This window comes from Lagenorhynchus albirostris, chromosome 20, assembly GCF_949774975.1.
Source record: "Lagenorhynchus albirostris chromosome 20, mLagAlb1.1, whole genome shotgun sequence".
Taxonomy (NCBI): Eukaryota; Metazoa; Chordata; class Mammalia; order Artiodactyla; family Delphinidae; genus Lagenorhynchus; species Lagenorhynchus albirostris.
The window spans coordinates 39,617,956-39,642,967 of record NC_083114.1 but is presented as its reverse complement, the minus strand read 5'-3'; the positions used below and the strand labels follow the sequence as shown (position 1 = coordinate 39,642,967).

Below are 25,012 nucleotides of genomic sequence, written 5' to 3'. Positions count from 1 at the left end.
GCTCCCATGTCCACACTTTGCCCATCAAACCCTTTGCCTGCTTCAAGGACTGGGCCATCTCTTCCAAGAAGTTTTCTCTCTCTGTTTTGTGTGTGTGTGTGTGTGTGTGTGTGTGTGTGTGTGTGTGTGTGTACTTTTTGGCCACACCCCACAGTATGTGGGATCTTAGTGCCCAGACCAGGGATTGAACCCACACCCCCTGCATTGGAAGCACGGAGTCTTCTTTTATTTTGGTTGCATTGGGTCTTCGTTGCTGTGCACGGGCTTTCTCTAGTTGTGGTGAGCGGGGGTTACTCTTCGTTGCGGTGCGCGGACTTCTCATTGTGGTGGCTTCTCTTGTTGTGGAGCACGGGCTCTAGGCACACAGGCTTCAGTAATTGTGGCTCACGGGCTCTAGAGTGCAGGCTCAGTAGTTGTGGCGCATGGGCTTTGTTGCTTTGCGGCATGTGGGATCTTCCAGGACCAGGGCTCGAACCCATGTCCCCTGCATTGGCTGGCGGATTCTTAACCACTGCACAACCAGGGAAGTCCCTGGAAGCACGGAATCTTAACCACTGGACCGCCAGGGAAGTCCCCCAAGGAGTTTTCTCTTATTGTCCCCCACCCCCCTATCCCCAGACGAGTGGTGAATCTCCTTGGCTTAACTCCAAGAGCATTTATCATCCTGTGTCTTGTCCCCTTCTTACAGCTCCTATTTCAAACAACCTAATTTACTCATTCAGCAAATATGTATCAAGTGTCTTCTTGGTGCCAAGTACTGTTCTAGGTTCTGAAGCGTGAAGAAGAGAAACACATGGAGCTAACATTCTGGGGGCTGGAGGAGCAAATACACAAAGAAGAGTAGATGATGTCAGGTAGCGATGAGAACTTTGAAGAAAACACAGGAGGATTAGGGGAGAGGGAGTGGGGGGTGTGCGGGGGTGGGATCAGCATAGTCAGGAAAGGCTCAGGGAAGAGCAAAGGTAAAATCCCTGAGACAAGAATGAGTGTTATGTGTTTTAGGAGCAGTAAGGCAGTCAATGTGGCTGGAGTGGGATGAGTGAGAGAAGGGAGAGGAGGTGAGGTCAGAGAGAGAGCATTTTGATTTTTCACCTAAGTGTTATCAAAAACAGAGGAGCATTATAATAATCAGAATTGTTTTAGTTGAACTGTAACATTACAGTGAAATGTATAAATCTCAATGGACACACACACACACACACACACACGTGTAACCACATCCAGGTCAAGATACAGAACATTATGTTCATAGCATCACTATTTCCAGTAGCCAAGACATAGAAGCAACCTAAATGTCCATCAGCAGATGAATGGATAAAGAAGATGTGGTCCATATATACAATGGAATATTACTCAGCCATAAAAAAGAATGAAATATTGCCATTTGCAGCAACATGGATGGACCTGAGATTATCATACTAAGTGAAGTAAGTTAGACAGAGAAAGACAAATATCATATGATATCACTTATATGTGGAATCTAAAAAAATGTTACAAAGCAACTTATTTACAAAACAAAAATAGACTCACAGACATAGAAAACAAACTTATGGCTACCAAGGGGGAAAGTGGGGGAGAAATAAAGTAGGAATTTGGGATTAACAGATATACACTACTATATATAAAATAGATAAACAAGGACCTACGGTATAGCACAAGGAACTATATTCAATATCTTTAATAACCTATAATGGAAAAGAATATATATATACACACACATACATATATGTATATGTACATATACATATATGTATAAATGTATGTGTATATACATAACTGAATCACTTTGCTGTACACCTGAAACTAAACACAACATTGTAAATCAACTATACTTCAATGAAAAAAAAAGATACAGAACTTTTTTTAAACCAGGGAATTCCCCCGGGCATATTTTTTTAATTAATTAATTTATTTATTTGGCTGCGTCGGGTCTTAGTTGCAGCACGCGGGCTCTCTAGTTGTGGCACGAGGGCTTAGTTGCCCCGCAGCATATGTGGGATCTTAGTTCCCTCACCAGGGATCGAACCCTCATCCCCTGCATTGGAAGGCGGATTCTTAACCACTGGACCACCAGGGAAGTCCCTGACACAGAACATTATTATCACCACACAGGGTTTCTTCACACCCCTTCAATACTCTCTCCCACCCCATGAGTAACCACTATTTTCACTCCAATCCCCATAATTTTGCCTGTTTTTTAACTTCTCTAAACAGAATTATATAGTGTGTAGTTTATATGTCTGGTTTGCTTACTCAATATTATGTCTATGAGATTCATTTACGCAGGTAGTAGTCATTTGTTCCTTTTATTGCTATGTAATATTCCATTATAAGAATATACTACAATTGATTTGTCCATTCACCTGTTGAAGGATACTTGGGTTTTTTCTAACTTCTTTATCATGAATATACACCTAGGAATGGAAATGCTAGGTCACAGGTACGGTGTACATTTAGTTTTAGTAGATACGACCGAACAGTTTTCCAAACTGGTTGTACCAATTTAGACTCCCGCCAGCAATGTACAGAAGTGCCAGTCGCTCCGCATTCTCACTGACACCTGGTATCGCTGCTCTTTAAGTTTAGCCATACATTATCCGATTCAGGTTTGTAAAAGAGCACCCTGGCTGCAGTGTGGAGACCCAACTGGTGGGGTTAAGAGCAGGTTGGAGAGAGGAAGCCGAGAGCCCAGGTAGGAGGCTAGTGCAGTCGTCCAGGGAAGACGTGAAAGCGTCTGGACTGGGTGGTAATAGAGAAATCGTAGAGAAGTGGACTGATCAGGTTGTGTTCTGGAGTTGTAACCGCCGGGCCGGGCCGATGAGATGAGTGAGGGATGAGGCAAAGAGGCATCGAGGGTGAGTCTTAGATTCTCGCCTGGAAAACTTGGGTGGATAAGAGGACTTTTTTTTTTTTTTTTGGTACGCGGGCCTCTCACTGTTGTGGCGTCTCCCGTTGCAGAGCACAGGCTCCGGACGCGCAGGCTCAGCGGCCATGGCCCATGGGCCCAGCCGCTCCGCGGAATGAGGGATCCTCCCGGACCGGGGAACGAACCCGCGTCCCCCTCATCGGCAGGTGGACTCTCAATCACTGCGCCACCAGGGAAGCCCGAGAGGACCATTTTCTGAGATGCAGAAGACTGAGGGAATAACTGATGCAGGATGAGGGAAGGTCAAGGGCTCACGTGTAGCTGTTTGAGTATATGATGTCTCCTGGAGCTCAGGCTCTCATTAGAGCCTAACACGAGGCTCTAGATTCTCCGCATAGTATAACTGGTAGGTACTGGTTGTGTGCAGAGTGCATGCTGTCTGGGTAGCGGCTAGAGCAGCGGTCCCCAACCTATTTGGCACCCGGGACCGGTTTCGTGGAAGACAATTTTTCCACGGATGGCGGGGGGGATGGTTTAGGCGGTAATGCGAGCAATGGGGAGAGGCAGATGAAGCTTCGCTCGCTCACCCGCCGCTCACCTCCTGCTGTGCGGCCCGGTTCCTAACACGCCACGGACCACTACCGGTCCGCCGCCTGGGGGTTGGGGACCCCTGGGCTAGAGAACGTGCATGCTGTCTATAGCGGACACATCTGGGTTAGGGGCCCCGTTCGGCCCCCTCGCTCGCCCTGTAACTTGGACATTATGCTGGGACTGCCCAGCTTCTAGCTTCCACCTCACAGTGTTAGAATTAAACGCGATCACATATCCATGGCACCTGGAACGTGGAAGAACGAAAACATTCACTCTTGCAAGTCCCAGGCACTAGGTGGCATTTCTCCCAAGGTTAGCGCCTTTTCCTCTCACCCACATTTTCAAAGTCACTCCAGAACAGCCTGGTTGAGGTAGCCCAGAGCCCCAAGAGGTGATTCCCTCTCCCCTCCCTCGGCCTTTCCTTCCCCAGGCTCAAAGAAACAGAATGGAGAACAGCAGACGGGTTGATTCAGAATTTTATCAGCTTTTACTCCACCGGGAGGTTTCTGCAATGACAACCGAGCCTGTACAGTACACACGTTTCACTCTGGAAAAGCTGTGGGGCACAGGAAGGCGTCCGGAGGCCCCTGGGCGGCAGCAGGGCAGGTGTCAAGGCTAGGGGCGGGCAGCAGCAGAGACTGGACCAGTGGGCCCCAGGGTTTGGGGAGGATGATGAGAGCTGGAGTGACAAGGCTGCTAAGAGGGGTCGGGAGGAAGGGCGGCTGCAGGGAGAGAAGGGCACAGCAGCAGTAGCAGGGAGGAGTAGATAGACAGAGGTCCCTGTCTGTGAGGGATGGAGGGGGTGGGACACAGCGCCTGTGAATGTGCTGGGGGTGGGGAGTCTATAGACATTTTTGGGGGGGGGCAGGAGCAAGACAGACCACTGTATAAAAGGGACTGTACAACATAACCTATGATACACTGTTTACATATGATACAAGGCTCTTTCCCTCTTTGAGTTTTAAAAAATAAATTTACAATTCCCGAGCTTTTGGTAAAAAATATATACACTCTCAGAATAGGAACGGCAGCTGCTTTGGCTGCTGCCTCTTCGGAAGGGAAAGAGGTGGTGCCAGAAAGGAGGGTGAGGCTGCACCAGGAAACCTCACACCGTAGCTGCCGGGAGCCCTGCACCCCTCAGCCCTGGAGGCCCGTGATGGGAGACAGAGGGGAGACAGACAGGTAATAAAGGCATCGCCAGAGCCCAGTTTTGCCTTTCCAGTCTCTGCCGTTTCGTTCCCCACCTCGGGGGGCTGCCTGCCCCAGGTACAGGGGTCCACCCCACCCCAGCTCTGATGGGAAGGACCAAGGGGGAGTCAAGACAGGGAGGAGGATGAGACCATGTGTTGGTATCCCACAGAAGAGCCAGAAGGGAGGTGACAACTCCCTGCTTAGCAGTGAGACACCCGAACAGCATGAGTATGGACAGCGGGCACCCCAACCCGGCCCTGCCACACCTCACCCCACTGCAATGCAGACGGAGGGTCCAATAGGCAGCTTAGGCCAGTGTTTCCCTGAGCATCTTTCACCCTCTCATGGGAGCCCACCCAGGGACCTTTGGGAGGCCTGAGGGGGGAAATCCTAAGGGCTGATGGGTAACCCTCCCGTCTGCTGCTTCTCCTTGCCCTCCCGAGCAGCTTCACCCACAGGCCTGGACATACAGGGCATCAGAGGAGCTGGGCAGGGAGTGGTGGGGCGGCGAAAGCTCCCCACACCGTCCCAGCGGCAGAGTAGACAAGGGTAGCACCAAACAGAAGGACCCCCTCCCCGGCACACACAACACCCTCCCTCAACTACCAGACGCACTCCTGCTCCTTCAAAGGGGGCGCACACACCCACACACCCACGCACGCACACACCCACACGGACACAAGGTAAATATAATATTCGGGGGTCCATCTAGGGGTCCCAGCGTGACCGTGGAGAAGCCTGGCAGGCGGTGGAGAGGAAGGACGCCAATCCCTCCCGTAACTCCGCTCTGCGAGATGGGAAGGGGGCAGCTTTCCTGCCTGCTTGGGAAGAGGAGGCTGGGAACTGCACCTCCGGAATAGACCTCTATGAGAGGGGCTGGGGAAGGAGCTCTCTGCCCACGTTCCCTGGGAGGGCAGGCACCAGCAGAGTGTGGTTTGGGCTTGAAGGAGCAAGGCGGAGAGGACTTCAGCAGGACAAACAGCCTTGTGAGTCCAGGGCTAAGTCCACCCAACTCTTTCCTGCTCCCGGGGACAGAGGTCAGACGTGGGTTGGGACGTCGTGCAAAGTGCTTGAGTGCCAGGCGCCCAAGGACCCTGGTGAAGGGCCAGCCAGAAGCTCCGTTCTCACTGACTATTGGCCTCCAGCTTGTAGGAGAGCTCGAAAAGGAGGTTCTGGTTGTCGATGACCTGGAACTGGCGCACGTAGGCCTTGGTCTGCAGGTGATGTGGGGAGGCCTCCATATCAAGGCCTGGGGGTGTGAAGACAGGGAGGTAGTCAGGGTGCTGGCCACCCTTCTTCCCCTACACACATACCAGCCAGAGGAGAAGGGTGTGGATTGGGACAGATGTTGGGCAGGAGGGCCCCCCAGGCAGGCCAAGGAGAGAATGGAGAAATGACACATTTTAGGAAATAAACATTTAACTGGGGACCTCTCCCAGGAACCCCCCCTGCTCAGTCAAAGCTCTATCTGCAACGCTCTCAAAACGCTGTGGGTTACTCACAAAGGGGCCGGCTCCGGTATTTGCGGACGGTCCTCACTTTTTCAGCCACTGAATGCTGGGAGATGACAAGGAATGAGTCCTGAAAAGGGCACAGAAAGATGCCCCCCCTTCTAATGCTCTCCCTCCTCCAATCTCCAACTCTCTTGGTTTAACTCCCTCCAGTCCCCAGCTCTGGAGGGTCTCTAAAGGACCAAAGAAGGGGTGCAATAGGGTGCCAGGGGAGGGGGAGGCAGAGTTGCCCCCCCACCCTGAGCTGCCTGTCAGTTTTGCCACCCGTGGGCAGGTTGTCACAGTGACACCTCCAGGAAGACAGGAGTCTGTCAGGCAAGCTGGGTGCCATGAGGAAGGCTGGCACCTTTAGGGGGGATGCTAGGAGAGGACGAGGATGCCAGCCCTCCCCCACTCAATGGGAGTGAGGTTGGCAGTGCCACTCACCAGCTTCTCAATGTTCACCAAACCATCTACAAGGGTCTTACTCCCCTCGTGCAGGAAAGTCAGGTCTAGGGATGGGGAGAGAAGCAAATGGGTAAGAGAGGAGGTCCAAAGGGCCCTTCCCCTCCCCCCGACCGCACTCAATCTGGGGGGAACTCCTCTCTAGGTGGGTTCAGAGAGAGCTGAACACACAGAGCTGAGTTCAGAGGGGACGGAGGGTCAGAATGGGGCATGGAGAGCGTGGAGAGAAGAATGTAGCTTGGAAGTGACTCTCACCTTTGAGGATCAGAGGCACGAAAGGAATCACAGGGGGTTTCATCTTGGAGATCACTTCTCGGTAGCTTTTGTGGTTCCTGCAGGGGTCCTAGCATTCCACAGAAGAGGGATAAAGGGACAGACAGGCCCAGTGTACCCCAAAGTCATCCCCCACTCCCTCCCTCAGCCCCTGCCCTAGAAATATCTTCAGTCAGATAGGGGTGTGTTTGGGTGTCTTGCTTGGGGCTCAACTGCTCTCCCCTCTCCTCCAGGGATAACGAAGCAGCAATCCTCCCATCTTCCCTCCCAGCGTGGTGGGCAAGGGCGGGCAGGGGTGGGGGGACCCAGGCACTAAAAACCTTGAAAGGGAAGCTTGAGGTAAAAGGTTTATGGGCACAGACATTCTCTGGGGTGCCAGTCCAGGGCCAGATAATAGAGCCAAACCCACTCACTGTCAGGTTCTCAAATTTGCGGAACAAGTTCTTGAATTTCCCTGGCAGCTTCTGCAGTTTGAAGGAAGAAGAGATGTCAGAGTCTGGAGCTCCTTGGGTTTCACGGGATCTCCTGACTAATCCCCAGGTGTTAGAGGGGGAAAGGGTCTGAGTGTCTCCCAGGGGGCTGGGAAGCTGGCCGGCGGGGAAGTAGAACCAGCCCTGGGCTAGGTCTGGGGAGCTTGAAGCGGCCCAGAGGAACGAGTTATTCTGGGGAAATGGAGGCCTCTGCAGATGCACGTGCCATGTACAAGGCCTCACTGGGTGCTGTCTGAAAGCCAAGAGCTAAGGCTGCGATCTGGCCGGGACTGCCCCCTCCCACCCCACCCCCAGGGGAATCCGCCTCTACTAATCTGCCCTGGGACCGGGTCCCTCAGCCCTGCTGTGTGCCCCGGGGCTGTATTTGCCAGAAGAGGGCGCCTCCTTCCAATCGGCACAAAAGCTCCCCAGAGGCGAGCAGCGGTCCCGGGAGGCCGCTTTGGGGTGAGCCCGAGATGTCTAGGCTGAGGGTGGAGGCCAAGACCCCCGAGGTGGGCCAGCACAGGTGGGAGGAGAGGAAAGGAAAGAGGTCTCATCACCTCCCAGGTGAGCCTCAGGCGGCTGACCGCGGCGTTGTCCAGCCCCATGACCACGGCGAAGAAGGACAGCAGGTCCTGGTTCTGCTTGCAGCTGCGGGGGCGGGAGGCGGGGTCAGCGGGGGGCGGCTGGCCATGGCCTCCCCCTCCGCGGCCGCCGCACTCACATGGCCGCGATCTTGATGAACTTCTTGAGCAGCTGCGCGCGCTTGCCCGGGGCCTCGCAGAGCAGCACCTCTGTGGCCACCCAGTGCGTGACCTCGCTGCAGCGCTGCAGCAGCAGCTCCAGGTTGGCCGTTTCCCGGCGGCCGCGCTCCCCGTGGAACACGTAGTCCACGAACTCCAGCTGCACCCGCGGTGGCAGGAGGGGCCGCCAGGGCGTGGGGAGTGCGGGTGGGAAGAGGTCAGTGCGAGGCGGTGAGCAGGGTAAGGCAGGAGGACGGGGGCGGGAGGGGTGGAAAATAGAAGAAAACCGGGACAGGACAGGATGCAACAGAGAGGGGGGAGAAAAGACAACCAACATTAATAATGCTCTACCATCTACTGAACACTTACCTGGTGCCAGGCGCTTGAACCGTCTGATTGACATTATTGTCCTTGCCTTATTTTCTTTAATAGTGAATATTTTACGAATTCTAACCGTGGGTCAGGTTCTGTGTAAGCAGCAATTGCATCCTGAACCACCCAGGGAGGGGGGCGGGTAAGGCGAGGTGTTTCCTCTCTCTTTGCTTTTTTTTTTTTTTTAAGATAAAGGGAACAAAGGCTTAGAGAGAGAGGTTCTGGCGGCACACTGCCCCAGGGCACGCTGCCAGGGAGCTCCTAACCAGAACTTTCAGCCCAGACGCTGCCTCCCTCCAGGCCCCCAGCCCAGCTCCAGCCTCAATCCCCACCTCGTGCACACAGCGGAACAGCTCCCAGTGGAAGGCAGTAAGGTGGTTGGCGACGTCCTCAGGCTCCCCTCGGTGGATCTCTGTGTCTCCAGGGGAGACCTGGATCTCCTCGGGGAGGGGCACCTGGTGGCAGGCAGGGACATGGGCTGGGCTTCTGAATTTCTGCTCCCGGTCCCTCTCAGCCTTCCCTGTCAGCCCAGGCTTGTGAAGTTCTTACCAGGGCCTCATAGCTGTCTCGGGTACAGGCAAACAGGTGACTGTTGATGCCCAGCGTGGTGAAGACACAGTCTTCGGTCGGCTGGAGAAGGACCTTCTCTGCAGGAGAACGAGCTGCCCTGCCTCAGCCCCGGCCCCTGTACCCTCACACACCCCAGCCACCACCGCCGTCCCCTCCAGAAACTCCTAATCCCGCCCAGACATGTTCTAGACTAACAGGACTCATATCATCACCAGTTTATGCCATATTTATCTGACATTTTTCAAAAAATGAGTTCTCTTGCATTTATAACCTCCTTTTGGCTCCCAACCTTCTTTATAGCTCTTCTCTTAGTCTATCATCCCTGTGACACTGGGAAAGCAGGAATTTTTTTTTCTGAATTAGAGGAAAATAAGGCTATGACTACACTGCAGGGTTTTTGCCTTCCTACCGGGATTGGAGGCCCACCTGTGCCTTTGGCCTCAAAAACGTAGCATCCTTAGATGCTCGTGGAAGTTAAAGGACAAGATTCCAATGTAAGAGGCAAAGCACCCAGCGCAGCATGCAAGTGTCCTGGACCACTGCTCCCCAACTTTAACGTGCACAAGAATCACCCGGGGATCTTGTTAAAACGCACATTCTGATTCTGCAGGTCTGGAGTGGGGTCTGAGATACTGCATTTTTAGCAAGCTCCCAGGTGATGCTCATGTGTCTGGTCCCAGGACCGCACTTGGAGTAGCAGCCAGGGCCTAGAATTCAGTCTTTACTCCTGCCCCAAGGCACTGGGCTTGTGAGTTTCTTTTCTTGTGCCCCCCCACGCCCCCCCCGCGCCCCCCCCGCGCCCCCCCCCCCCGCTCCCCAGCCCAGCTCCTTCTGACCCTCACCTCCTGAGGAGGCCACAGCTACCAGGATGAGGGAATCCTCACGCCCCGCAGGCTCCTCTGAGTACTGCAATTTCTCCGTCACAGAGCCCAGAATGTCCTGCACAGATGCTGAGAGGCGGCTGCGTATGGTCACGTAGGAATGGTCAGGCATATAGACCCGGCAGAAGACTGGATAGAGACCGGGAGGTGGTTTTTCACCAGTGGGCAGAACGGCAGCATCAGCACAGTTCCCCCCTGGGCACCTCTGTTCCCCACCCCACCCCAACCTGAAATTGGTTGGCCTCTGAAAAATATGCTGTGAAAAGGACTGGTTCTATGAAACAGGGAGACTCCACAGAGGGTGCCCGAGATCCGGAGCCCCCGGAGCCACTAAGGAATCGCTGCCCCTCCTACGGTCCGCACTCACTCTCATCGGAACCCCGGAAGGCCACGCGGGTCTGCAGACAGGAGTCTATCCGACGGAAGTGGCGGAAGAGTGGCTTCACCTGCTTGCTGGGCAGCTGGCTCTCGTCCGGGATCCTGCTGTGGACACAGCTGGGCATCAGGAAGTCCTGCCAGGCATACTGCATGCAAGGCAGGCAACATCAATCAGGGATATCAGAACTGGTCAAGGATGCCCCGGCATCAGGTTCAGAGAGTGGTGAAGGGGGTAAGAAGAGAGGACAATGGCCAGCAGGGGACAACTGTCTGAATGACCCAAATCAAATGCCACCTCTTCCGTGAATTCTTCTCTATCCATCCCACCCACCAGGAGAGGTCACCATTTTGTCTTAATAGCTGTAGGACATTGGGCTAATATTTGTTTATGTTCATGTCTTATCTCTTTTACAAGATTGAGAGCTGACTGAATTTTATTTTCATCCTACAGGTCTAGCACACTGCCTGGCACATGGTAGGTGTAGGTCATCAGCTGTCTGCTGAATTTTGCCAACAAGAACTTCACAGTCTGGGGGACTTGCCCAGTGGTGCAGTGGTTAAGAATCCGCCTGCCAGTGCAGGGGACACGGTTCAAGCCCTGGTCCGGGAAGATCTCACATGCCGCAGAGCAGCTAAGCCTGTGCTCCACAACTACTGAGGCTGCGCTCTAGAGCCTACGAGCCACAACTACTGAGCCCGTGTGCCACAACTACTGAAGCCCGCGCGCCTAGAGCTTACGCTCCGCAACAAGAGAAGCCACTGCAATGAGAGGCCCGCGCACCGCAATGAAGAGCAGCCCCCGCTCACTGCAACTAGAGAAAGCCCGCACGCAGCAACGAAGACCCAACGCAGCCAAAAATAAAATAAACTAAAAAAAAAAAAAGAACTTCACAGTCTGGGAGGGAGGGAGACATGCATACAGCTACATCTAACACGAGGCAGGAGGTGTTAGGTGATATAATAAAGGTATGAGAAGAGTTACGTTGGTATGGGGGAGGGACAGCTACTACTAAAAGATGCCTTCACTGGGAGGATGGCATTTGACCTGGACCTTGAAGGACAACAGGAAGAGAAGGGAGTGGGAGGAGGGCACGCTGGGGTGAACCACATAAGTGACAGCAGGAAGTTGGGAACACAAAGGTGTTCGTGGAATGGTGGGGTGTATAGGGAGTGTCACGGGTGAAGGGGGATGTGGGAGATGAGATAGGAAGAATGACCAGAGGCAGAAAGAGAGAGTCTCGGATGTTGCAACTTTATCTTGTAGGCAATGGGGGGCCGTGGATATTCTTGGAACAGAAGCACAATGTTGTCAAGTTTGAAAGATCTCTCTGGGGTCAGCATAAGAAAGACACAAAACCATAAGCTGAAGCCCTGGATGGGAGGCTGTGGCGACAATCCAGGTGAGAGATAATGACGCCTAAATGAGGGTTATGATGGTGGGATGGAGCAGGGAGAAACTGAAAGGGCTGAAAAGATGGAGGGATGGATGCGGTAGTGTCCTGAAGCCAGCTCACATTGGTTCATGAAAGCAGATTGTTAAATTTTGGGGAGTTCTGCCAACTGGTTTTTAAACATAGCCATTCAAAAATTAATTATACATATATATGTAAACTTACATATATATAAAACATATAATTATATATAAACATATATATATATGTTTTATAAACTTACAGCCAAATTATTACCCAAAAAGTAGTTTCCTGATTGTTTCACTACCTTTTACTCTTATCTATGCTCTTCAGGTTAAGTTACGTCTGTTGGATTTATATGGTGAAGATAGTACCTAATGGCCTGCTACTGCACATCTCTTCCCAACTTCACATTCAGTAATGTCATATTGGTAGCTTGGAATCAACCACAGTGAGAGAATTTACACCATGGGAATCAGCAAAAGCTATAAACCAGGGCTCTTTTTCCTGAAGTGCTGATCGTTCAATATTTATCAGTATACCATTGGACTGACAAATAAATGGATGGGAGAATGGACCCCAAAAATGACTGGAGACAGTGCTTTGTGCTACTCTCCAGTAAGAGAAAGGGAATGAAAATAAAAGCATCTTGGAGCCCAAAGGCCACAGGCACCCAGCCCTGTAATAGAGGAACAAGGGGGATTTCTTTCCTGTCCCCTCCCCCAGCCTATTCCCCTCACTTTAGCTCCACTGTTTCCACAAGCTGGTGCAGCCTCAGTGTGTCCTCTCGCAGGTCCTGGTAAAGGGACTCATCCTTCATAATCAGGAGGTACAGATCCTGCAGAGATGAGAAGAGAGCATCACCCTCTGCAAGGGCGGGGCAGGGTCTCCATGCCTGCGAGCACAGAAGAACCGTACATGCTAAGGCTCACTGGCATCATTTCCTTCCAGGTACCCAGCTTGAGAAGTATGGTTCCTTCAAAGGGGTCCCCTTCCAGAGCAAACAGCCTGCTCACCCACCTTCTCATCCCAGGCCCACCTTGATGATGCGGCCAGCCCCCTCTTCCTCCTGCAGCAGCCCTTGGTAGGTGTCCAAGAAATGAAGGAGCATGGCTAGACAGGCCTGCTTCCGGCCAAGCCCCTCGGGGCCCTCCATGCCTCCTGCCCAAACAAAGCTGACCCCTAAGTTAAGAAAAAGTCCTGGGCAGGCAGACCTGAGGACACCGGGAAGGGGTATGGGAGGCAATGGGAGGCAAGGCTACCCCTAAAAATTCTCTAGGTTTGGGGCCATGGAGAAAGGGGCTCCAGGGGCCCTTGGAACCAAGACCACCTCATGCCCCAGCCCAGGTTTTTGCCAGAGTAGGTAGGGATGACACCCACTAGACCACATCCAGCTCCTGCCCCTGCCTGTTTGAATTTCACCTGAGAAAATTCACTAGAAGCTACTCTGCCTGGACCCACCCAACCCCTGATCAGCCCACAGCCTGGAGCTTACAGCAGGCTGATAAAGGCCAATGGTGCTAACCACAAGCCTGACAAGACTTCAGTGTAAGGCCTGGTGTTTCTAAGAGAGCCTATGATATTCTACTCACTGGCCTGACGTTTATAATTAGGTCCTAGAATAACCTGGTGAGAGGCCCTGTGAATAGCCCAGCCAGTGGCTTGTCTCTAGTAGACCCCGCTGAAGCACAGCCACGACCTGATGTTTACATCAGACCCTGTAATAACTCACTGGGCAACCAGATGTTCAGAGCAATAATTCAGTGGGGAGAGAGGCACTCTTAATAGAGTAATAACCCCTTACATCTATACAGGGCTCTGCAGTCTCCAGAGCACTCCCACATCTGCTGTCAGAATGGTCTCCACAGCAGCCCCATAGAGAGGCAGGGCAGGTGCTATTTACCCCCGTTTTACAGAAGAGGAAACTGAGGCCCCAGGAGGTTAGGTGAGCTGCCCAAGGTCACACAGCTGGTGAGTGAAAAACCTGGAATTGAAACCCAGGTGTGTTTTCTAGGGAAGAGCTTAGACCCTCACATCACATGTGGGGTGAGGGGGGGTGGCTCCCTCCTGACCTCCCCTTTTGCAAGCTCCCCAAAAGGATATTACTGGTGTAGCTCCTGCAGAAACTTCTCCGTGGGAAGGAAGAGAGAATGCGTGAGGACGATGTCATCCAGCAGGATATCTGTAGAGAGCAATTGTCACCACTGATGTCGGGAGGGCACTTCCAGGACCCAATTTGACACTCACCACCCCCTCTCTTGCCTCCGAGGGCAAATTCTCTTTGGCCAGGCTGGAGCCCCAGCCACCTGCCCAGTCACGCTCTGCACACACACACGCGCACACACACACATGTGAAGGTTCTGGGCAGCCGCTGCGGGGGTGGGGTTGGCAGCTGCAGAGGCGGCTGGAGAGAAGGAGGGGGCGCGCTTGCATGGCCACGCCCACTTCTCTCCAATGTGTGTGGGAAGCTGGTCAGTTAATACACCAAGCTTGAGATCTGCCTGAAAAAAAGAGGAAGAGGTAGCCCCCAGAAGTGTCTCTAGACAAAGAGAACTTTTAAGCACAGAGGTTAGGGTCAACGTGTGTGTGTGTGTGTGTGTGTGTGTGTGTGTGTGTGTGTCCCTCCGCCCTTCTTCACTCCCTACCTAACAAATTTGAGTTCCAACTAGGCAGGTGAGAACCAGCCCCATTCAAAGGGAGAGGGAGCGACTGCCATCTCTTTGATCCCAAAGCCTTTAAATAGAAAGCCTGTGTCCTCCGGACGCCCAGGGATGAAAGAGTTAATGATGGAAGGGTGGAGGGGAGTGGTTCCTCACACCACCCTTTCTCCCTCCACACCCCCATCTGGGCCTGGCTCAGCCCGTCAGCCAGGTACAAGGTCGCCCTGACTTGCAGCCAGACCTGGGGTGGGGCAGGGCAGCCTGGCACACACAGACAGGCAGGGTTTGGGGAGGGAGCCAGGTGTCCTCACCAGGACAGGTTAGGGCCAGGTCCCCAGGTACTGCCCCAGGGCAAAACCAAGGCTTCTGATGGCCCCCGGGTCACCGTCCCCTGGCCTCCAATTCCAGCCATGAAGGTGGAGCGGAGAATCAACACCAGATCCTCTACTTCAACTACTTCATTTCACAAATGAGAAACTGAGGCCCAGAGCTGTGGGAGGGACTTGCCTGGAGCTGGAGTAAGAACCCAGACTCCTGAGGCCAGCAGAGCGTCAGAGTACAGTGGGCAGGTGGGGCTGCTTAGACGTTTGAGAGCCTTTGGTTAGTTTGGGGTACCTTCTGTAAGTCCCCTCCTCCCACACGCCCTGGGAGGGAACCGAGATGGCTTAAGAACATTGGTTATATTGGAGAATATCAGAGTGGCAGGTTACGCTGATTCTCATTCACTCTGGGACTGGTTTGGGGTTCCCCAAAGCAGTTACTCTGGGGATCCAGCCTGCCAGTCCAGATAATACGGTGACAGTCAGTTCAAGAGTCCTTCCCCAGGGAAGACTGAGCAGCGCCTGTGGCACCAGGCCCCTGCCCCTGCGGAAGGGGAAAGACAGTTTCTCCCTTTTCCTCTCTGCCAAGTTTTTAAAGTGAGTCTGAGCCCCCCAGCCCTGACCCTCAGCTCCAGGTATGGGGATGAGGAATAGGGATGCCCAAAATCTTTCCTCTACTCTTTATCTCACAGGAGAGCTAAACAGAGCAAAGGAAGAGGAACATGGGGGCAGAGTGGGGGAGATGCTGCTATGGGGGCTACAGTTTGGCGTCTGTCTCTTCCAAGGCAGGCTCTGGTCCAATGTACAGCCTCCCCAGGGAATGTGTCATAGAGACATAGGGTGTGTGGTGTAGGCGGGAAGTTATGGTTAAGAGAGCTGTGTGTGTCTGATATTTTTCTAATTAAATCCAAAAGGTGTCAGCTCCCCAGGGCAACTACAACCTGAGCCAAGGAGAGTACCTGGGTGTTGAGAAAAATCTAGGGGAGTGGAGCCCCATTCCACACACCTGGGTTAGGACTCCCTGCAAAGGTCTGGGAGCAAAGCATGAAACCCCATCTTTAGGCCCTCAACCAGGGCTCCCAATCCTCAGACCCCGCTGGGCTTGGTGAAATGCCGAGAGCTTAGCCCTAAAGACCCTCCGGTCTTCTACCTCAGCCACTAACCAGCAATCTGAGGCCTCAGTTTCCTCAGAATCCCCTTAGTACGGGTGCTGGTGGGGAGTGGCAAAATAGCATCATCATTCAGGGAATAAGCCTCTCAGGGTGCGGTTATTTTTTAAAGAGGCCATGTGCTGAGGCCTGCCACCGGAAGGGTGGGAGTCGGAGAGGTTCAGACCCCCCGGGATGCTGCAGGGCCCTGATGTCTGCCCAGCTGCCTCTCCCCCAACAAATATCTTCTGAGTCAGCCCCCAACTAGAATACCTCCCTCCCCCCAAGTGCTAAGGACAATGCATCCCTTTGCCGGAGCCCAAAAGGCAGCTTGGGCCGCGTGCCTGTCTGGCACTGCCCCACTGAGTGGGCCAGCCCTCTGCTCTGGGTCTTCTAAACGGAATCGGGGACTCCTGGAAGGTCTTGTGGGGCTTGGCCACCTCTAGGGGGCTGCACTGACTGGTCTGGGCAGCTTCCATCTTAGTGTGTCAGGCCTTAATTTTGGGCCACAGAAGGAGGTAGTCAGCATCAGGGACCCATGAGGGTCTAGATGAAACGTCCAGGTGAGAGGAAGGGTGGCTTAAGGAGAGAAAGGGGTTCAGCTTCTTCTGCAGCCATCGGTGAGGCTGCTACAGGGAGGAAGGTGGCACTGCCACTTCTCTGCTGCAGAAAGGTCTGTTCCTCCCATAGGCCCCCAGCTGACCACTCAACCCTCCCCCGCCCCCACGCCGAGGCTCGGCATAGGGCAACCCCCACCCACCGTCCAAGGGCAAAGGAAGAGGAACCAGGTGGCAACCCCCTACTCCGGGATGGATGAGCCAGCCACCCCTTACCTGAGGCGGCGCTGTCCTTGGTGGCCCCTCCGGCCAGCCGCTCCAGAACCCGGTTCAGAAGATGCTCCGGCCGCTCGGGGGCGCCCAGGGGGGCCCAGGGTGGGGAAGTCAGAGGCTCGCCCGGGGACAGCTCGTCTGAGGAGTATGAGGAAGGGGAGCGCAGGGGACCCCCTCCCCCGAGAGGCCCGGGCCCCGGCACCTCCTCCAGCTGCAGCCAGCAGGGCCCCCCGCTGCCGAGATCCTCCGCGACCCCCGCCGGCTCTCCACCGTCCTCCTCTGGGGGCGGCTCCAGACCCGGCTCGGCGAGGGGCTCCCGGAGGAAAGCTGGGAGCAGCAGACGAGACACGCTCTGACGCCGCTGCAGCGGCCGCGGTCCCCCGGCTAGACCGCCGCCCCCGCCAGGTCCCCCACCCCCTCCAGGCCCGCCGCAGCTCCCCGGACCCCCGCCGGGACCTCCCGCCACCGTTCGCCCCGCCAGCTGCGACGTCTGCTTCTTCAGAAATTTCTCCAGCGGCTTCATGCTCCCCCCCGCCCCTTTGCTCGGGGCCGCCGGGGGACCCAGGTGTCCCAGGCACAGGCGGGGGGGGGTGGGGACACGGTGCTCAGATCTGGAGGGTCACAGCGGAGGGCCGTGCCAGGCGCCGGACTGGGGGCCAGAGGTGCCCGAGGTGCGCCGGCCGGAGTCCAGTGGCCAGGGACCGGGGGAGGTGCCAGAGGGAAGGAGTGCCCGCTCTTAGTGGCCCCCCATGCCGGCTGCAGCGCACGCGGCCCGAAGGGTGGTTAGGCTGCGGGGCCGGTGCCCAAGGCTCTGCGCTCCTGGGCCGGGCTGCGGCGGCAGAGCCAGCGGGCGGAGCGCAAGGCTGAGAGGACGCAGCGGCGGCGGCGGCGGCGGCGGTGGCGGCTGCGCTCCCGGCCCGGAGGAAGGTGGCAGAACTGAGACCGCGCCCCCTCCTCCAGTCCCCGCCCAGTCCCCTCCCCTCCCCTAAATGGACCCGCCCCCTGGGCCGCGCCAGGCTTCAACTTGGGGCTGACCGCGAGGGAAACAGTAAGGGCTGACCGGCATTGGGTTCAGAGCAGACGCAGACATTAAGGACAAGGGTGAGGGAGTAATTTACCAATGGAGAGGGGGTTCCTGGCTCGAGGCTTACGAGGACTCTTGGTATCATTGCAAAGAACCAGGCTGAACCTTGACTCACCTACCTGTATTCAGGTGAGGCCTACAAAAATTGCTGATTGGGTGTCCATCACTCTCGATCTCGGTTGTGTGCTCTGTTGCCATACTCACTGGAATATGTGGTCTTTATCTTGCTTCTGTAAGAAGGGATGGGAAGGCCTCCGGTGCATTGGCATTGGAACTGGGGGCGGTACCCATCTGCCCTTTCTGGTAGGGCACCATAGGTGGTGAGGGCCTGGCCTGTGGGAGGCAGGTACTGGCAGGCAGGTAGGAGCCAGGTAGGGAGCAGCAGGTTGTGGCAGGTCTAATTAGGGTGAAGAGAAGAGACAGTAGGCAGGTGGAGGAGGAGACCAGGGGCACAAGGGCACCTGAGCCTACTGGCAGCAGGAGGAAGCAGAACCCTGGAGATGGGTGACAAGCTCTAGAACTGCCAACCAACACCATCAGGCATAGAGAGCCCCTCCAGAGGTGACATAACCATGGAGTGGGCAAAGTGGTACCGAATTTGCACTCCAAATAATCCTTAATCCTGATCCTATGCCCAGATCATCCTGTCCCTAAGGGTACACTGTCCCAGGAGGAGGGGTGTATAGAGACACGCGCAGTGTAAGCACATCAAGGTTAAGGTAACAAGGTGGGAGAGTAGCACCAGGCAACAGACGGGTCGAGGCTCCTTGGACAATGCCCCACCTCTGTTTACCGTGCACGGACCAGGCAGGGACAGGAATGCTAAAGGCTGGGAGTGGTGGTAGAACTGAATAGGGTGTGTATTACACATGTGTCACTGTGTGTGCTTATCTGGTCCTACGTGTACAAGAGCATGTGTTCACAGAAATAAAGCTTTGTACACCCATCTGTTTGTGGATTTGCAAAAAGGAACAGTAAAAAAAAAAGAGCACAATTTTGGTTAAGAAGCTAGAATAAATATCAAAGTATCAGTTTCCTGGACCCACTTTATTGGATACCCTAATATCCCTGGGGTTAAGAAGGGAAACTGGCTGGAGTGGCTTGGAGCTCCCCAGGCATTTTATGAACCAAGTAAGAAGAGGGGAGGGCTCCACTCCCAGCACATGCCACAGTTACCAGATTAAACTGGTTGCCTTGGTAACGTCCTCTCTGGGCAGGATCTGGGATTGTCGGCTAGGAAGGGGGAAGAATTGGGCAGTGTGGAGGGTGTAGGGGCTGCAAATAAAAGGGTCAAAGAGACTTCTGGAAACCGGAGTGTGGGGAAACAGGACCTCAGCACACTCCAACTACTCAAGGATGTCAGGCATAGACTAAGTTCAAGACCTTGAATCAGAGAAAGCCAGCATCGAGTTATGGTCCTATAACAGCAGTGGTTCTCACACCAATTGCACACTGTAATCCAGGGAACTTTTCAAAAATACTGTTCCCCAGGCCACACCTCAAATCAATTAAATCAGATCTCTGAGGTAGGGCCAAGGTTTATGGTATTTTTTAAAAGATCCCCAAGTGATTCATATAGCGAGGGTTGAAAATCACTGCCCTAGAGGGACAACCCAACCTAAGTGGGCTGCAGATGCTGGGAGACAACTTGGGGATTCTAGGTCCTTGGCTCTTCTGAGTCTCCCATAAGGCCTGTGCGCCGACCTTGTGGGGAGGATTGTTGGCAGGGCATCTACACTCCATGAAGAAATAGAGGGAGAGAGGGTGGTATGATTAATACCTGTGAGGAGACGGAGGCAAAAAACTGTGAGAGCCCAGCCCATGGACTTCTGGAAGGGGATAGGGCAGGGCTACCTAAGGCTGATCCGTCTGCCCCTTAACACTCTCGCCTTCTTTCTGCCCACTGAGAGGCAGGCCGGGAGGGCAGAGAACCTGGGGGCTTTGCTGAGCTTGAGTTTCTTCTTGCTGAGCTGGTTACCAGGGCAACAGAGAGAGCAATGGGATCTAACTGCAGGACTGGAGAATCAAGAGGCAGGGGTGAGGGGGAAATATCATGCTCATTCCTCCTGCCAGCAACGCACCCCCAAGGCTGGCTGGCATCCTTTGGATGACCCCAAGAGATCAGGCCCATAGTTACCCATCACTCTGCAGAGGAGAAGGTAAGTAAACTGACATGAGTCAAAGAGGAATTAGGGCTGAGGGTCAGAAGAGTCAATGGTTCTCTGGCTGTGGCAGCAGCACCAAAGGGTACAGGAGGGAGTCCCAACTGTCATTTTAAGACGCACCATGATGCCCATGCCCCCAGTGTACAAAGACTTGTGGGACCCAAGGACAGATGCTGCCAGCTCCACACTGAATTCAACTGCTTCCCCACATCAGGGATAGCCTTTGTAGTAAACTTCCATACCACCCAGGATCTGGAGGATCTGCAGGAGGAAACAGTCAACTCAAAGCTAGCTACCAAGTGGCCTAGGTAACTGGGAGTGTGAGCCAGAGCTGGTCTTTCAATTGCCCCTCTTCTTTACTTGTACTGATAGGAGCCTCTCTCTACACTGTGGTCCTTGATACTTCAGTGCCAGCGCAAATTTTCCTCTTCAAGAGGACAGCTAGCTATTTGCACCTTCCCCTCATCCAAGACCTGGTACAGTTGTATTGATATGTGGGGCATCACCCTGGGAAACTTACTTGCCAAGCACAAAGGAAGGCATGAGGGTAACTAGCTGTTCATGTAGGTAAGCAACATCTCACTAGATTTTCTGTCCCTTGCACTTCCAATCTAAGAGACTGCATATCCTGGTGTCTATGTGGCAATGGGGTTAAGAAAATTAATAGGGAGTACAGTCATTTGTGGCCTCATAGTGGGGGGTCTTCACCTCTCTGGGCTTCCATTTCACAATTCTGAGTTGGCTCAAGCTGGGACTGCGACTCTAGGGAATCAGGGGGTCCCCTTCCCTCCCTCCCAAATCAAGACCCATGCAAAACACTGGCAAAGGAGCCAAGTTTACATGTCTAAATTTTATTTTCTCCAAGTCACAATGCCAATCACATATGTGCACCCTTTAAAACAGTAACAAACAAGAACAATACACATGGAGAAACTCTTGCAACAAAACACAGTGGACCAACAGAGACAACTGTCACAGTGTCTTAAGGTCTGGGAATCTGGGCATGTGGCCCACTGGCTTGAGGAGACATCTTCAGGTTTAAGGCAAAGGGAACAGCCTACAAAAGGCACAACCATCAGCCACCCCTGGAACAATCTCTTAGTTGTTTCCTCCTTGGGGGTTACAGCTTGAGTGCCTCTTTCCCCTCCCACCCCTGTGACTCAGAGTGGTTAAGCCAGCTGCTGAAGAGAAGGAACAGAATTAGTGACATTACTTGGGGAGAGACACAGCTGCCACCTTCTCCCTCAGGTTCTGTAGAAGGACAGGGACAATGGCCAAGTTACCCCTGGCAGTCACAAGTGCTGCAATAACAGGAATCTCTTCCAAAGAGGCAGCAGGGGAGTGGTTCAGCGCCATAGATAAGAAGGAAAGGAGGGAGGAGCCCTTGCCCTGAAAAGTGACTGGCGTCCTTAGGCTTTAGGCCCAGGTGTGGTACCCTCTGTCTGCAAGGACAGGAGTAATAAAACTTAGGGAAAACAAGGTAGTAACATCTAAAACACTTGTAGCAGGAAAGACACGGAGAAGAGCAATTGCAAAGGACAGGGAAGACCGCTGGCTGGGTAATATCTGCCTCTAGAGAGATGCATTGGTCCAGAGCAACTGGAAGGGGTGTGGTAGAAAGGATGTAAAGAAAAGCAGAGCCCTCTAATTCCACTTACCTCAAAGACTGAGCCCTGAGGACTGTGTGAATACACACCCCTAAGGTGCAAAGGGTCTCACTCCACCCTCCCTTTCTCACTAAAGCATCTAGTTTGCCATCTCTCTCCACTGTTGAGACTTTGCCCTTAGTAGAGAAGTGAAGTCTACCAGAGTAGAGACTGATGAAGGCCCAGAATTCTAAAAACCGAAGTCAAGAAGAAGGACTCCTACCACACACTTTGAGATCTTCTCCATAACGGGACACTCTGTGCAGACAGCTGTGTTTCCATAGAGTTAGAAGAGTTAAGAGAGTCCAAGTATACAATAACAAAGGCCAACCAAAAATGAAAGGCCAGCTCTTTGTAGACTTGGTGGGGGAAGACTGGCTGGTAAGGTCTCAATTATCTGGGATGCAGGGAAGAGCCAAAAGGGAACCCAGAGAAGCTAGCAAACCAGAGAATGAACTTGTTTCATTTAAAGGCAGAGAGAGAGAAGGGGGCGGGGGTGTGTGTGTGTGTGTTAAAGGAATATTAATTTAAGAATAGCAAGCCAGGCTTTAAAAACGAACATCTTAGAAAACAAAACAGGATGGAGCTTCCCTGGGAGCAGCAGATGCTTGAATTTCCCAGGAGAAAGTGAAGAAGAGCAAAAGATGTGGGCTCCTAGATGTAGACTCAGAAGCCTGGGCTGTCTGGATCTCTGCTCCTCTGAGCACAGCCAAGTCAAAGAAAGACTGAAAACGGGAGGAAGTCCACTTGCTTCTCCCTTTCTCCAACAGAGCCTACCCTCAGAGGAAGGCAGGGGTTCCCCCCATTCAGCTGCTTGCTGGTAGGAGCCATCCTATATCTTCGAAGCCCTCCTGGTAGTAAACAGCCAGTTGTTTTCTATCCTGGGTTCTCACCTCTGCTGTCCTGACAGGGGTGAGAAAAAGGGAAGAACCACCAAAGTGTTAGTGGACCTTTTGGGTATTTATAAGCTATTTCCAAAAAGCCACATTTCTAAATAATGTATATTAAAGTAATATCCCTAAAACAAAACAAAACAATAAAACCCCCATGGTCTTTCTCCTCCATGACCTTTAGAATTAGCTCTGCTGTAACACCTCAAATTTAGATTTCCCCTTTCCTTAATAAGGAATGCCCTCCTGCATTTTTTCCTTCCAGCTTCCCAAATAAAATGCTACCAAATTAACAGTGGTTTTTACTCAACCCTGCTCAGTGCATTCATAAAACAAAGAAACTGGCAAATTCTGGGACTCCTCTAAGCCTCTCCCTGAGATATCCCATGATTACAACTTGGAGCACTAATTAGGTGACTGTTCAGCAAGTAAGCATAAGCATTAGTTCTAAGAATGTTTTGAGTCATATTAAGTTGTACACTTACTTTTATACGATGTTAGATTTAAAATATTCAGAAATTCATATTAACTGGAACCCCTGCTTACAACCTGAAATAAAGTTGGAATTTGTTATCAGGTCATTATTATTAAAAAAAAAAAAAAAAGAAAAGACCATTTTCCATAGAAACACACCCAGAAAAGGAAAGAAATCTGAAGAAAAGGAAAGCCCACTGAGGTCGGATGTGCCCTAAACATCCCTTGTTTAGAGCTGCTTCCCTAGGAGCTCTCATACCTCAGGTGGTGGGGGCTTGATGGTGACTGGCTGGGGAGTCCTCCGGGGTGGGGAGGGCTTTGGCTGCACCTGCTGCTGGGCGGGGTTATAGTAGGTCACTCCTCCATATACCTGTGATGGGGCCTGGGACCCCAATAAGCAAGGAGAAGAAAAAGGAATTAATTCATCCAAACTATGATAAACAGGAAACATTATTCAGGCACAAAAATAAGAGCATTGAGGAATTTATAATTTTTTAAATCTCTAAGCTGCCCCCCTTTAAAATAATTATTCATTTCTGCCTTAATATGTCCTAATAGGGTTCTTACTTCTTCAAAGTACTACCCAGCTTTCTCTAATTCCTACCATCAGCTGACAAATGGAAGAAACTGAGCTCAGTGGTGACACTCCAGATACCACATGGTGTCAACCTTCTGGGAGTTAAACAGTACAGGGAGGGGTAGGGCTGGTAAGTAGAATACAACTTCATTATGCAGTTGAATAAACAGCAGACATGCGCACCTAAGACATACTAAAATACTTGAATGAAACACCATTAAAGAAACGGAAGAGAATAAACAGATGATGGGCATCACATAAGCTGCATTTCTAGCTCCTGACCACCAAGAGGCGTCCTGACACCACATGCAAATCAGTGGCATTGAAATGTTCTCTCCAATTCCTTGAGCATTCTCCTCATACTATATTCCTGTCTGATTTAAAGGATGTGTACTTAGGAAAATCTCATTAGCCATCTCACCTGTGTGTTAGGATATAGATGAGGCGGTGGGGGGGGAGGCAGTGCCCCTGGAGCATAAGGGTAACTGGGATTACCAAAGTTCATGACGCCTGGAGCAGAAAAGTAGGTAGGAGCAAGCAACTGCTGAGGTGGTGGCTGTCCTGGAGCCATGGACACTGGTGGGGGATAGAGGCCTGGATTGGGCAGAGGTGCCGGTGTCTGGTGGGGATGTAAACCTGGACAATAAGAAAACAAAAACTGAAATAAAAGGTAACACCATTTCCATGGGATGACCTGGCTGAACTGCTCACCACAAACTGCTCAGGATGGAAGTCCTCAGGATGGACCCAAGAGGAGTTTGTTGCCCAAGCAGCCGAAGTGGCCAGCTTCATTAGCAAGCAGCACAGAGCTCAAGAGGATGGGGTTTGTGAAGCCCCCAACACATATCCTCACGTACTGGAAGCATACAAGCAGAGGCGCAAAGCTTACCTGGGTGGGGAAGGTGCATTTCTGGCTGCACAATCATGCCCTGAGGAGGCAGTGGGGCAGGGCTGTCACCATGGGTATAGATTGGTCCCTGGAACTGCACTGTAAGATATCACATTGGGACTCTCATAAACCCTCACTCTTCACATCACATGGACAAGTCTCCTTGACCCCCAAGCCCTTTGAAAAGATGTTCTCATTTCCATGTGAAGAAAACAGCAACCAGAGAATGTTTGTTAACCACAAGGAGAGGTCAGAAGGGAAATTCAGGAGGCAGGAGGCTGGTCTCTTAGTTCACTTCACCCTGCCAAGAAAGATACTCCAACAATAAAAATAAACTCACATGGATCATAGTAATGTCCCTCCATGATACTGATGTGCACAGGAGGGGCAGGGGGCTCCGGCACAGGTCTTTGCCGTTGAGATGAATAGCGTTTGGCTCGCCCACCCTGGACACCCTGAAATAAAGAAAGAGGTCTGAGCAAGAAGACTTCCAAAAGGCTGACTCTTGTATCATGTCCCACCCTCCTTTAGGTACTGCAAAACACTTACTTGGTACATGGCAGTGTTAAAAAAAAGTATTTGCAAAAAGAATTGAAAAACCAATGAAAAAAGCATCAAGATCTAAAC

General features: G+C 52.6%; 2 protein-coding genes across 8 annotated transcripts in view; both read right to left on the bottom strand.

The window, feature by feature from the left end:
• Positions 1-3,921: 3,921 nt before the first annotated feature.
• Positions 3,922-17,884, bottom strand: RAPGEFL1 (Rap guanine nucleotide exchange factor like 1). 6 transcript variants are annotated; one of them, XM_060135386.1, is made up of 17 exons: positions 17,864-17,884; positions 16,664-17,564; positions 13,806-13,884; positions 12,742-12,877; positions 12,443-12,540; positions 10,280-10,395; positions 9,874-10,041; positions 9,011-9,108; positions 8,794-8,916; positions 8,071-8,249; positions 7,907-7,997; positions 7,290-7,340; positions 6,859-6,946; positions 6,586-6,650; positions 6,151-6,229; positions 5,777-5,897; positions 3,922-4,179 (listed from the first exon to the last, which is right to left on the bottom strand). In XM_060135386.1, the coding sequence occupies exons 2-17, from the start codon at positions 17,181-17,183 to the stop codon at positions 3,945-3,947; spliced, it is 2,247 nt and encodes a 748-aa protein (XP_059991369.1). In that variant the 5' UTR covers positions 17,184-17,564; positions 17,864-17,884; the 3' UTR covers positions 3,922-3,944. The 6 variants fall into 6 exon arrangements, with proteins under 6 accessions (XP_059991369.1, XP_059991372.1, XP_059991370.1 ...); XM_060135389.1 differs by having other exon boundaries at positions 5,781-5,897; positions 17,864-17,883; XM_060135387.1 differs by having other exon boundaries at positions 10,280-10,392; positions 17,864-17,882.
• CASC3 (CASC3 exon junction complex subunit) overlaps positions 17,651-25,012 on the bottom strand; it is a 24,104-nt gene continuing 16,742 nt past the window's right edge. The window contains exons 9-15 of one of the 2 annotated variants that reach the window (XR_009537728.1): positions 24,726-24,840; positions 24,386-24,484; positions 23,918-24,132; positions 23,179-23,301; positions 22,931-22,994; positions 22,333-22,458; positions 17,651-18,141 (exon numbers count right to left, since the gene is read on the bottom strand). Coding sequence is in view for 1 of the 2 variants with exons in the window: in XM_060135393.1 (XP_059991376.1) it covers positions 22,971-22,994; positions 23,179-23,301; positions 23,918-24,132; positions 24,386-24,484; positions 24,726-24,840 (576 nt within the window). In the remaining variant the exon portion in view is untranslated. Of the gene's footprint in view, positions 18,142-20,740; positions 22,459-22,930; positions 22,995-23,178; positions 23,302-23,917; positions 24,133-24,385; positions 24,485-24,725; positions 24,841-25,012 lie in introns of those variants that run through there. The other variant, XM_060135393.1, reaches the window with a different exon arrangement.

Excerpts from the sequence above, each read along its gene's own strand:
- RAPGEFL1 (XM_060135386.1), bottom strand. The coding sequence starts at position 17,183 with ATGAAGCCGCTGGAGAAATTTCTGAAGAAGCAGACGTCGCAGCTGGCG. Across the intron at positions 8,917-9,010 it reads GAGACAGCTATGAGGCCCTG|GTGCCCCTCCCCGAGGAGAT; the intron begins GTAAGAACTTCA and ends GCCTGCCACCAG. Across the intron at positions 7,341-7,906 it reads GCCTGAGGCTCACCTGGGAG|AAGCTGCCAGGGAAATTCAA; the intron begins GTGATGAGACCT and ends TTCAAACTGCAG.